This window comes from Eutrigla gurnardus (genome assembly GCF_963514095.1).
Source record: "Eutrigla gurnardus genome assembly, chromosome: 7".
NCBI lineage: Eukaryota > Metazoa > Chordata > Actinopteri > Perciformes > Triglidae > Eutrigla > Eutrigla gurnardus.
The window spans coordinates 29,715,955-29,728,541 of NC_139921.1; the positions used below are offsets into that span (position 1 = coordinate 29,715,955).

Consider the following 12,587-nt stretch of genomic DNA (forward strand, 5'->3'; position numbering starts at 1 on the left):
GCAGTTGAAGAAGTCTTCCCATTGGCAGGTTCCTTCTTAGTTTCCTCAGACTCTGCATAGCATTCAGTAGATAAACTCTGGCTAGCAATTGTCTCTGAAGCTGTGGAAACACTTGAAGTCTCAGATCCTTGCTCTTTTTGTACAGATTTAGGTTGCCCACAATCTGTTTCTGTGATAGGTGTAGAAGCTTGGTGAGACATCAGATTCTCAGCAGGTTTTGCAAGATTAATCTTTGAGGACACATCTGTACTCTTCAACTCTTTACTGGTAGGTTTAAGCTCTGCTTTCTCAACAACTTTGGTCTTAGTTTGCTCTGTGACTGTCTTAGTGGTGAGTTTACTTGCAACATCAGTTGTCAAAGGGACAGTAGCACAAGGCTTTGATACATCTAGAACAATCGTAGCTATACGCTTTGTTTCTTCAACCACAATGGTTTCAGTTTTTTCTCCAGAGCTCAATGTAGGCTTCTGACTTTCAGGCTCTTGCTTAGTGTCTGCCACTTCCTTGGTAACTTGTTTTGTGGAGAGTTGTGAACCTTTTGATCTTCTTTTGACTGGAGAAAGCTTCTTCTTTATCACAACAGTAGTTTCAGTTGGTTCTGTGACCACCTGTGTAGTTGAAGAAGACTTCAGGCTGTCAGGTTCTTTCTCACTATCTTCCGGTTCCACATCACTAGTTTTGCTCTGGGCAACAACTTGCTGCAAAGGTGCGGTAAGTTGAGCACTCTTTGTCATTTGTTCCCTCAAACTCAAAGCAGACCTCTTACTTTCCTCTGTAATCTGTACTGCCTGCTCACTTTGTTTTAAAACATCAGTTTCAATCGGCCCTGGAACACGCTCTGAGATTGAAGACTGCTCAGGTTTCTTCGCCCCACTTGTAGTTATATCAACGGCTGCAACTGGCTCTGGAACAGAGGAATCGTCAAGACTATTTGACTTCCCCCTGCTTGGTATAACCTTAGTTTCCTTCTCCACAACCGCAGCTTCAGTTTGCTCCTTTTTTTTCAGTACAGGCATCTGACTGTCAGGCTCTTCCATGGTCTGTGCTTTCTCCTTGTTAGAAAATTCTGGGGAAAGTTTTTTACTTTTTGACTTTCTTTTAGTTGGTGAAAGTTTACTTTCTACCAAAATAGCAGTTTCGCCTGGCTGTGTGATCCTCTGTGCAGTTGAAGAAGTCTTCCCATTGGCAGGTTCCTTCTTAGTTTCCTCAGACTCTGCATAGCATTCAGTAGATAAACTCTGGCTAGCAATTGTCTCTGAAGCTGTGGAAACACTTGAAGTCTCAGATTCTTGCTCTTTTTGTACAGATTTAGGTTGCCCACCATCTGTTTCTGTGATAGGTGTAGAAGCTTGGTGAGACATGAGATTCTCAGCAGGTTTTGCAAGATTCATCTTTGAGGACACATCTGTACTTTTCAACTCTTTACTGGTAGGTTTAAGCTCTGCTTGCTCAACCACCTCGGTCTTAGTTTGCTCTGTGACTGTCTTAGTGGTGAGTTTACTTGCAACATCAGTTGTCAAAGGGACAGTAGTGCATGGCTTTGATACATCTAGAACAATCGTAGCTATACGCTTTGTTTCTTCAACAACAATGGTTTCAGTTTTCTCTCCAGAGCTCAATGTAGGCTTCTGACTTTCAGGCTCTTGCTTAGTGTCTGCCACTTCCTTGGTAACTTGTTTTGGGGAGAGTTTTGGGCCTTTTGATCTTCTTTTGACTGGAGAAAGCTTCTTTTCTATCACAGCAGTAGTTTCAGTTGGTTCAATGGCCATATGTGTAGTTGAAGAAGACTTCAGGCTGTTCTTATCATCTTTAGGCTCCACACCAGTAGTTTTGCTATGAGTAACAACTTGCTGCAAAGATGTAGTAACTTCAGCCCTCTTTGAAATGGTGGTCTCAGTTTGTTCTGTGACCGACTTAGTGGTGAATTCGCCTGCAACATCAGTTGTTACTGGGAGAGAAGTCAATGGCTCTGGTACATCTACAATAATGGTTGAAATCGTCTTTGTTTCTTCCACAACAGCAGCTCCTATGGGACTTCTGGGTGACCCTTGAGTAATAACAGTTTTCTCCATATCAGGTTCCAATTTAGTCTGGCTAGGCTGTGTGTCAATGGCGGGAGTCTTGGACTTCCTCCTGGGTGGTACAGGTGTACTTTTTTCACAAAGACCAGATGCAGATGTCTCAATGACCTTTTGGATCAGTACAGGTTCCTTGACAGCAGGTTTAGTTTGCTCAGCTCCAACAGGCTCAGCTGTGGTATCTGACATTATACTTTTAAACGGTGCTGCTTGAGAAGTGTTGCAAGGTTGTTCTGTCAACGGTTCTGAAGCGTCTGTTGAAGATTTACTCTTTGTTGGTTCAATTGTGGTTTGCTCCATATCTTTAATTTCTTCCATGACTGCTGTCACAGTGGGCTTTGATGTTTTAGCCTCAGTTTGCAGCTCAACTAAAACTGACAATTGTTCCTCAGTAGATTTTTCTGTTAAGTCAACGTTTTCTTGGAACTTAACTTGTTTTTTCTCAGGGGAGCTCTTGCTTTTTCGTGGTGGTGCCACTATAGATGTCTTTGTCTCTGCTGGATTACCATGAAGGACATCAGGCAGCTGTTGTTTACGCTTTCCATCAAGTTCCTTGAATGAAAAGGTAAAAAGTTGCATAATTACTCCAGAGTTACTTAATTTTGTTTAAGTATAGCATTTGATTAACCGCATATCATCTACAAATCTATCTAACATGATTTAAATACCTTTAAGCTCTGGTTGAGAGAAGCCTTGTGTGCGTCTGCTTCCTTGAGTGTCTCTGAACCATCTCTCTGCAGTTTCTCAGTCAGGACTGGTATCAAACATTCGGTTAGAAACTGCTGGTGAGAAAGCGCCTCCTTCAGGTTGGACTGCAACGTTTCACCTTCCCCTAATGTCACCTAACAGGAGGAATACATGTTAGTGTTTTTAGTGATGACAGATCAGTATGCTAGAGTGTGATCTGTCTTTGACAAAATCAGGCATTGGAACAGAGTACTTGCATCGCCTTGGAAAACAATGAAAGTGTTCAAAGACAGTAACCTGCATAGATGAAACGGACTCTGATGGTTTTTCTTTGTTCCATTCCTGCAGGGCGTGAAGGCAGTCCATCAGACAGCGAGCTGTGTTCGTAGAGCAGGAACCCTGATGCTCACTCAGCCTGGACTTGAGACTGTAGACATATTTGAATCACGTGTCATTTTTCAGCATAAAACAGCGGGCAAAAGGAACAAGTACAAGCACAATAACAGATTCTTGCACAACATATAATAACAGATGTATATTTTCTCTACTACAACTAGGAGGACAAGACATGGTACCTGTCATATTTCTGAGATAAGGACGTCAGTGCAGTCATGATTTCTGCCGGCAGCTCGTTGGTGGAAGATGTAGTGTTTACTTCCTGGTAAAGGTCTTGAAGTTTCACACCCAAATCTTTGAGTGATTTATCACAGTTCTAACAGGGGGAGGACAACAACATCATGGAAATTATACTCACATGCCTGCAGGTGGAACATGGCAGCAGTTTTACAGTTATGATGCCAGCAATCAACTCCAATATTTACAAACTGTACATACACCTTTTCTTTAGGTTTATTCGTGGGAACATAGCCTATAAAGAGATAAGGTAAATAAAGCAGTAATAACCTGGAGGCTGTGCCAGTGCTGTTGGAGCTGAGCGATGTTGTTCTGTGGTTCGCTGTAACTGAGTGCCTGATCCAGAGAGCGGAGCTCCCACTGCAGGGCGGCGGTCCTATCCTTCAGCCCTTGGGCCCTCCTGGCCCGCTGACCGTCCAGCTCTTCCAGCTGTGCATCACAGGCCGTCAGACGCTTCCTCACCTCCTGCTCCGAGGTGGCACAGAGGTCGTGGAGGTGGCCGACCTCCAGGGTCAGGGCATCCCGACCTCCAGGGGTGCAGAGGCTCAGCAAACTGTCTCTGGCAGAGTCCAGCTCCTTCATCTCTCTCTTCTCCCGGTCCACAGTCTGCAGCAAAGCCTGCCATCAGGAGGGAGAATTACACATTATTAGAATACAGGAGAAAAAACACATTTTCACATCCTTGGAAAGAGCTTTTGACTATTTGGTTAAAAGGTATAAAATCTATTTTTTTATTAGAGATGCAACTGTTGCAATTATGTTGGTCCGATTTCTTAGTGACAGATGAGACTTGCCATCCTTTGGTGAAAAAGTGAACATCCAAAAACTTTCCAAACATGAATCATCTTATCTTAAACGTCTTCCTCAAATGTATTGGTTTGTTACGAGCAAATAGATTCCTTACGTTTCGTGCAATACAGTACAATATGGATATTTTCATTGACCACCCCAAATAGATCCAACAACTGGGTATGTGTGTTATTATCCGACCTTCAGAGTGTTGACAACGTTGTGCAGACCCTGTCTGTCTGCTGGAGGAGCTCCCAGGCCTTTCACATGCTCCCTCAGCCAGTCCTGGGCCGCCTCATGCTGCTCCACCAGCTGGGTGCACAGCCTCTCCGTCAGGATGCCCTGCTCCAGGTCAGCCACCGCATCCTGAAAACAGGAGAGTTCTGCGTTTAAAAGGGAGGCTGAAGGGAAACGATGGGATAATGGATTGGGGGGGAGGGGAGATGATGTTGCTCTTTGGGACCGAAGAGGAAGAAGATGATGTTGTAATGCAGCGTTAACTTGTGTCCAGATGATAAGAGAGCACACTTAATCCAATGTCATGAAGACACAATAGACCAAAAATAAAAGTGTAACACATTATGAATGGAAAATATTTCCTGCCTTAGCAACTACTTCATTTGATTCTTAATAGTTTTGGACACGTTTACATCAACACAATAGAAACTGAAAGACACTATTATGTGTTTGTATCTTGTCACCACAGAGTGCTGAACTCACAGTGAGCTCTTTCAGCAGAGCAGGAATGGACTCCTCCTTGGCTGCCCAGGAGGGATCGGACCAGTCGGGGTCCTGTGTGACCTTAAACAGCTCTGCAGCCTTGAAGAGAACAGTGCAATAACAGTGGAGACGTTTTAAACCTCAAAGTCAACCTGATAACATTTATCTGAAATCACATTGTTTCACCTTTATTTAAGTTATACAAAAAAAAAAAAAAATACATCTGTTATGTCTTATACTGCTACAGCAGACAAGTTTACCTGTGTGCGGAGGGATGAGAGGGCAGGGGGCATAGCTGTGCACTGGTCCAGCAGGGTCCGAGCCTGTTCCACCGCCTGCCTCCGCTCTCCCAGGCCCGGCCAGGGGAAGACACGCGGCAGGCCGGACGTCTGCCTCTGAAACTCGGACAGGCGGGAGGCGGTCTGGTCTCGCTGGTACTGGCAGGACACCAGGCGCTCCACAACACCCTTCAACTGCCTGATGGGTAACAGCGGATTGCAGATGACATTAGAAATCACAATCCAAATTCAGGATTCCATATTTCTTGAGGAAATTACTGACTTAGTATTAGAAACAAACAATCAACATTTTTGAGTGGTGTTCAGTGAAGTAAAAGATTTTTCAGAGAAAGGATCTGGGTGCCCGCGCCTATTCCCGGCGCCACGCGTCTGGTGTGAACTACACTATCGCTTAACAAGGGCGCCGAAAGGAAGCGGGCTCCGCTACGCGCCTATTCACGGTGCTTCCGCGGCCGGTGTGAACCAGGCGTAACGTCCTCTGGTTAAGGTTGACTTCTGAAAACTGGTTTCAAAGAATTTAGTTTCAATAAACAAGTTTGATTCAATGCCACCAAAGGAATTGCTTAAGAACAATGACCAGCCCTTAAAAGACGGCTTCCTGTACCTTTGTGTCTCCTCGGCATCCTGCAGCACCGTCCCCCACTGCTGCTCGGTGTCTTCGACTGTCTGCTGAACCTCCAGTTTCTGGTCTCCCTGCAGGTCTTTGTGCTCACACAGACTCTGTGCTCGTCTCTTCAGCTCCATCACTTGAGCCTCACCCTTGGACTTGGAGTTCAAGATGGCCTTAAGACACAATCATGAACAATTTCACAATTTTTTAAGTCATTCTTTCTTTTTCTAATGTTACATAAATTAATTAGAAAACTACTTTGCTAACATCTTAATTGATGGACTCCACAATGACCCATGATTGTTAAAATGATTTGTGGTTGTACCTGTGCTGTGTTCAGCCTCTCCTCTATCTGAGCCCGGCTGCCCTGAGTGCCGACCCCTTTGGAAGCCGCCTGTTGCTGCAGCTTTTTCACCCAGGTTTTGGTGGCTCCTGCTTTGGTGCGGAACGCCTCCAGCTCCCTGGAGAGCGAGTAATGGACCTCGGCTTTTTTCAGAGTGTTCTCTGCAGCCTGCAGGACCGTCCTCCACTGCTCCTCCGAGTCTTCTACCGTCTGCTGGGCCTCTTGTCTCCTTTTTGGGTCCAGATCCTCCTGGTCGGACAGACTCTGGCTCCTTCTCTTCAGTTCTGTCAGCTTGGAGTCTCCCTCGGGCTTACAGCTCAGGATAGTCTGAGGGTTAAAAAAAAAAGACTATTGAAACTGAAGCCTATTTTAGCTGAGGATGAAGCTCAGCTAAGATCAGCACAAACTTTTCATTGTTCAAACTGACCTGCGCCGTCTTAATTGTCTCTTCGGGATCCGTCGGACTATCCAGAGAGGAGAGTCTCTGCTGCTTGTCTTGCAGCCAGGCTCTGGTGTTGTCCCTCAAGGCTTCATAGTCCTTCAACTGGCCCTCCAGAGCACAGCGCCTCTCAGCCTGATCCAGGGCTTGTTTGGCATTCTGCAGGACTCTGGTCCAGTGCTCCTCAACGTCTCTCACTTTTTGTTGAACATGTTGTGTTTTGTGTTCCTCAAGGTCCTGACCACACAAACTCAGGACTCGTGTCCTGAGCTCCTGGAGCTTGGAGTCTCCTTCGGCCTTCAAGCTCATAATGGTCTGGGGATTAGAAACAAAAGTCTGAGTTATAATCTCATAATTAAAGAGTAAGTTCTGTATTTTTCAACGTGGACTTTATTTTCCCATGTTTTTGTGTCTAAGTGACTAAGTGACGTGATTTGTTGCCAAAAGACAAAGGTGGAAACGTGAGTAGGAGTGAGGAGTGCCGGTGTTTGATACATATTTGATTTTTTACACTTTTATTATGAAAGCCTTTTTGTGCTAAGGAGGAGGATGTCATTCTTCCCTGTAACATGACCCATCAGCTCACCTGAGCAGTGTGAAGTCTGTCCTCAGCTTTGGTCTGGCTTTTCAAAGAGTCGAGTCGTCGTTGGAGGTCTGTGAGCCAGCTGCCGGTGTCCTGCTGCTGGGTGTCAAACTCTCTCAGCTGGAAAAGACACTTATAATGAGGTGGTTTCACCTAATATTTACACAGTTAATATTCAAAGTTAAATGCATTTACAGCAGGTCAAGATTATGAATGGCTTTTCTGCTAAGTGGTCTTCTTAGTTTTACTTAAAAACCATGCAATCCTTTGTATGCTGACTTTCAGTCATAGCACCAGAGATACTATGACAGCACTCCGTATAAGTGATTCTGGTTAACAGCCAGTCCTCAAACCTCCAACGTCGTCTTCTCAGTCTTCTGGGTGATCTCGGCTCCTGCAGCAGCCTCGACCTGTGTCGCAGCCTGCAGGACGGTCCTCCACTGCTCCTCCGTGTCCCGGATGGTCTTCTGGACGTGGACTTTCCTGCCCTGATCCGCATCATGATTGTCACACAGACTCTGGCCTCGCCTCCTCAGGTTGTTTACCGTGCAGTCACCTTCAGGTTTGGCACTCAAGATACTCTGCAGTAAACAATTCCTTTGCTGTTAATTGGTGTTAATGTTTTCCACAGTTTTAAAACCCAGAGAAATGTGTAATTGTTATCAAGGAAGCGGCCTGTTTCATTCGGTCTCCTGTCGTCATATCCCCTTTGTGCGTCAGGGTTGTGGTTGTCTGCCAGAAGCTGTCATACAATGACTTTTTATCCTCCTTTTTTATTTTACATTTGGATCTTAAGCTGAGCAAACATGAGCTGCAGCCTTCCGTGTTTGCCAAATGACGTCGGAGAAACAGTACTTTATTTACATGACATCACTTGATTCAGTGTTTTACCGGTTTTATTCACCGGGTCAGTTTGTTCTGGAGAAGAGGGGGCCTCTGTGGATAATTTGGCTGTCAGTCAAACCCTCCCTAATGTCTGGATTTTAAGTTATCAGAGGAACAAGCTGAACAAACGTTAGTGGCAGCCTGGATAGCAGCCCCTTTGGGGGGGGGGGGGACGTCGTCCGTCGGAGAAACACTGATTTTTTTCATATGGCCATATCTACCAAAATCCAGAAAACACATCGCTACTGCAGAACAAGTTTGAACAGACCTGAGCCGTGTGACATCTCTCATCCGGTGGTGTGTGACTGCCCACAGCCTGCAGCGTCTGTTGTCTGTCCCTGATCCAGGACTGAGCTTTGTTGCTCTGAGCGTCGAAGTCGTCGGAGAGACTCCGGAGCTCCGCCTGCCTGGTTGTGAGCAGAAGTGTTCTCCACTGCTGCTCCGTGTCTCGCAGCGACTGCTGGACCTGTGGTTTCCTGCTCTCCTCCAGATGCTCACACAGACGTTCCCCTTGTGTCTCCAGGTCCAGCACCTTGGACTCTCCCTCAGGTTTGGAGGTCATAACAGCCTGCAGGCGAAGGCCCAGAAATTTATTTTTTGTGTGAAATATGTGTCTTTTTCAGATCTAACTACTAAAAGCAGTCATGTTCTCATCCAACACAAGATGCATATATTGTGTGTTAACAAATAATATAATTAAACATGAATATTTTAGTCCTTTTTATAATGTGGTCTAGTGGTGCACTTCAGCCTCTGGTGGGCAAAATAAGAAGTACAACAACAAATACAGAACAACATGGAAAAAGGATCTTAAAATAAATCACACATGTAAAAACCAGACTTAGGAACCGGATCTCCAGATTTCTTTCCCAACTTGCCTTTCATGGCTGCTGTAAAATGAAACGCAGACATCTCTGACTTATAAGCTCACCTGTGTGACCTGTAACCTTTCTTCCAACTGCATGTGACTACCGAGGGACAACAGCTTCTGCTTCTGCTCCTTGATCCAGGACTGGATGCTTTCACTTTGGGTTTTGAAAGCATCCAAGTCCCTTTCAGTGGCAGCTTCGGTCTCCGCCTCGTTGAAGCCCTCCTCGGCAGCCTGCAACACTGTCCTCCACTGCTCCTCCGTGTGTCCGAGCGCCTCCTCAACCTCCCGTCTCCTGCTCTCGTCCAAGCCCTGGTTCTCACACAGACTCTGGCACTGTCGCTTCAGATCGTGGAGTTTTGACTCTCCATCGGGCCTTGAGCTCAGAGTAGCCTGAGGAAAACAAATATCCCTTTAGGAGACCACGTTGCCTCCATCTTATAAACCCAGCCTTTACAAGCTGTTCTACACATTACAACCCACCACTCACTTCATCAGATTCATATTTAAAACTCACGTTTGCAATCTGGCGCTTTTCTTCAACTTGCATGCAACCACCGAGCGACTGCATCTTCTGCTCCCGGTCTCTAATCCAGGACTGAACGTCCTCAATCTGGGTTTTTACCGCGTCCAAGTCTTTGTCTAACAGGGTTTGTGATTCCGCCTTGCTGAGATTGTCCTCGGCCGTCTGCAGCGCCGTCCTCCACTGCTCCTCGGTTTCTCTGAGTGACTGCTGAACCTCCTGTCTCCTGCCCTTGTCCAGGTCCTCCTGCTCACACAGACTTTCGCTTTCTCTTTTCAGGTTGCTCACTTTAGAGTCTCCCTCGGGTTTGGAGCTCAGGATGGCCTGGTGATAAATGGGAAGATGAGGAAATGAAAATGAGTTAGTGAGAGAAGAAAAACGCAGTGCAGCAAAATAGTCTGTTCCACACCAGAAGTGCAAAATAAAAGAAAATGTGGATCAGGATCAGTCACCTGTGCTTTGTGCTTCATCTCCTCTGTCTGGGTGTCTCTGCTAGGGGAGGTGAGGGGTTGCACAAGGCCAGTTATCCAGCTCCTGATGCACTTAACCTGGCTATTAAACTTGTCAAATCCCTCCTCCAGCGCGCTCTGGACGTCGGCCTGCGTCTGCAGCCTGCCCTCCAGGTTTCTGTAGCGTTGGATCAAGTTATCGCCGTCCTTCAGGAGGCTTTCAGCTCGGACGCCACGTCTGCGTACCGACGCTAAAAGCTCGCTGAGGCACTCAGCTCTGTCGCTGTCACATGGAAGGCAAGTAGAGGCAAGGTTTGAACAGGCAATTCAAAGTGCTGACATTAAGACGAGATATAAAAGTAACAAAGCAATAAGTAAAAAGACAGCGGAGTGGGACAGAAGACAAATGGGAACTAGGCTTCATGCTTTAGTTTTTTGGTAATTTAACTAATTTTAAACAACCAATAATATACATATAATAATAATAATGAATGTATATATTATTTTAGATCAAATATCAACATGATTATCAGAATGAATGCTGAAGATCACCTCTCGTCCTGAAGGTCTTTGAGAAGAAGTTTGACTTTGTCCGACTCCACAGACTGTTTTTCTTTGTTCTGCAGCCACTCACGGAAGCTATCGTGCTGCTTCTGCAGACTAGAGAACAAGAAAAAAGGTGATTACAATCAAACTTTAAACGATGAAGAGGGCAGATTTGACCCTTTACAGTATAATTCTTAATTTGCAGACTTGTTCAGGGAACCAAAGAGGTAATTTACCTGTTCAAGTCACTGAGAAGTGGCTCCATTTGCTGCTGCCTGTCGTGGCAGTGGGTTGTGAACGTGCCCACCTCCTTCTGCTGCTCCTTCAGCCAGTCGGTGAACTCAGAGAGCTGCTGGGGGGGAACCTGCTGGCTGCCTCTCTCCAGCTGAGCTTTCAGCTGCTCCAGACGTTTCTCTGCATCCTTGGCTTTTAAGAAGCTCTGATGGACACGAGAGAAACTGTGAGGACTTCATTCATCATCCGGCAAATCCACCCGTCTGCCCATCAACGTGCTAATCTACTCACAGCGAGTCTTTGCAGGGACGTTTCCACGTCGGCTCTGCTCTCCGGGTGCTCGAAGCACTCGTTGACAGACAGCTGCAAGTCCTGGAACCAATCCTCAAACGACTGCCTTTCATCTGGAGACAAACGAAGAGATATTAGCATCATATATCGCTACACAACATGTATAAATATAATATCCAAAAAATCAAGATAGGTACAAATAAGGTATAATCAACCGTACTAAAATATTATATATATATATATACAGCAGATACTGAAAGACATAATATACCACATAATATAATAACAATAATAATACAAAATAAATGTAGAAAAATTCTTATTCTATATTTTAATTCCATATTTTTGTCTTCTGCCTTTTTTAATAGCATGTTTTCTTTTTTTACTTTTTGTAGTAGCATTGTTAGAGGGACCCTGAACAAACACAAGGATTTCTCCCCTGTAATTTAATTTATTGTATATCATCACCTGTCTCCACTGTCATTTCCCAACAGACATATTAAAACAGGAGACGCCACACTAACCGTTGATGACCTTGAGCAGCCCTTTGTCGCGCTCCTCTCTCTTCAGGTGGATCATGTCCTGGGTGCGGGAGATGGCCTCCTTCAGCCGAACGCAGTCTACAGACAGCGCCTCCAGCACCTGAGGACTGGCCACACTGGAAACCAAAGCCACCTCCTTCAGGACCGCCTCGGCCAGCTCCTCCTGAACCTCCAGGTCATCACACAGACGCTGGTGAGGACAAGACATGAAACTGTGAAAACCCTGGTTATTCCAGCAATAGTAGAATCTGAAACACACTCAGAACTTATTTAAAGAACATGACAATTTCCTTTTCTGAATCTCTCAGTTGTATTTTCATATGCCTAAGAGGGTACACAAGTTTTATATATTATATACACTATATTATAGGGCTGCACAATTAATCGAATTTTAATCACGATCACGATTTTGGCTGCCACGATTAAATTAAGATGATCGTCGGCGATTTTCTCAACCCAATAGTCAGCCGACCACCAGGGGGCGACCGAAAGGTTAGGGCTTCATTAAGCTGCCTAAACTGCAAGCGAGCGAACCCTGCAGCAGCGACAGCCTCAAATGATATAAAGGTACAGACACACCAACTCCGGCAGCAGACGTCAAATCAACGGATCCCATTCATTGTCTATGTAGAGCAGGAGCTCCGCATGATGGATACGGCACGTCGAGTTGACGGCCCTGTCGCCGTACGTGAATTTGCATAAAGTTCGATAGATTGAACTTTATGCAAATGACGTCCGTCCAACGCAATGCCGCCGGCTCCAGAAACTTCGTTCAAACTATCAAACTAGGCAGTGTTGATCAAATATGAATCCAGATTCTGTTACTGCACTACACATTTCCCGCCTCAAATGTTTTCAGAAACATGCTATAGCGTGTAGTTTAACTGTAAAATGAGATCGTTTGTGGCCCGGCCGCCATGTTGGAAACGGCAGAGCGAAACTCAAGTCCCGCCCACTTCCCAGGACGTCTATCCAATTGATCCAACTTGAACACAGAAGCGCCCACTCGCCGGTGCGTTCGACCATCCGTTCCGACCGTATCCGTCGCTGCCGGAGTTGGTGTGTCTG

The 12,587-nt window shown here is 45.6% G+C and overlaps 1 protein-coding gene across 1 annotated transcript in view; it reads right to left on the reverse strand.

Annotated features, from left to right (window-relative positions):
- Positions 1-12,587, reverse strand: part of syne2b (spectrin repeat containing, nuclear envelope 2b) — a 138,137-nt gene that overhangs the window by 86,275 nt on the left and 39,275 nt on the right. The window contains exons 38-58 of the mRNA XM_084013806.1: positions 11,502-11,709; positions 10,978-11,090; positions 10,689-10,891; positions 10,459-10,566; positions 9,910-10,189; positions 9,452-9,781; positions 8,998-9,327; positions 8,335-8,634; positions 7,535-7,762; positions 7,185-7,301; positions 6,587-6,913; positions 6,142-6,486; positions 5,811-5,989; positions 5,168-5,384; positions 4,908-5,006; positions 4,389-4,553; positions 3,669-4,016; positions 3,341-3,477; positions 3,063-3,192; positions 2,747-2,920; positions 297-2,630 (exon numbers count right to left, since the gene is read on the reverse strand). Coding sequence (XP_083869932.1) covers positions 297-2,630; positions 2,747-2,920; positions 3,063-3,192; positions 3,341-3,477; positions 3,669-4,016; positions 4,389-4,553; positions 4,908-5,006; positions 5,168-5,384; positions 5,811-5,989; positions 6,142-6,486; positions 6,587-6,913; positions 7,185-7,301; positions 7,535-7,762; positions 8,335-8,634; positions 8,998-9,327; positions 9,452-9,781; positions 9,910-10,189; positions 10,459-10,566; positions 10,689-10,891; positions 10,978-11,090; positions 11,502-11,709 — 6,672 coding nt within the window. The remainder of the gene's footprint in view (positions 1-296; positions 2,631-2,746; positions 2,921-3,062; positions 3,193-3,340; positions 3,478-3,668; positions 4,017-4,388; positions 4,554-4,907; positions 5,007-5,167; positions 5,385-5,810; positions 5,990-6,141; positions 6,487-6,586; positions 6,914-7,184; positions 7,302-7,534; positions 7,763-8,334; positions 8,635-8,997; positions 9,328-9,451; positions 9,782-9,909; positions 10,190-10,458; positions 10,567-10,688; positions 10,892-10,977; positions 11,091-11,501; positions 11,710-12,587) is intronic.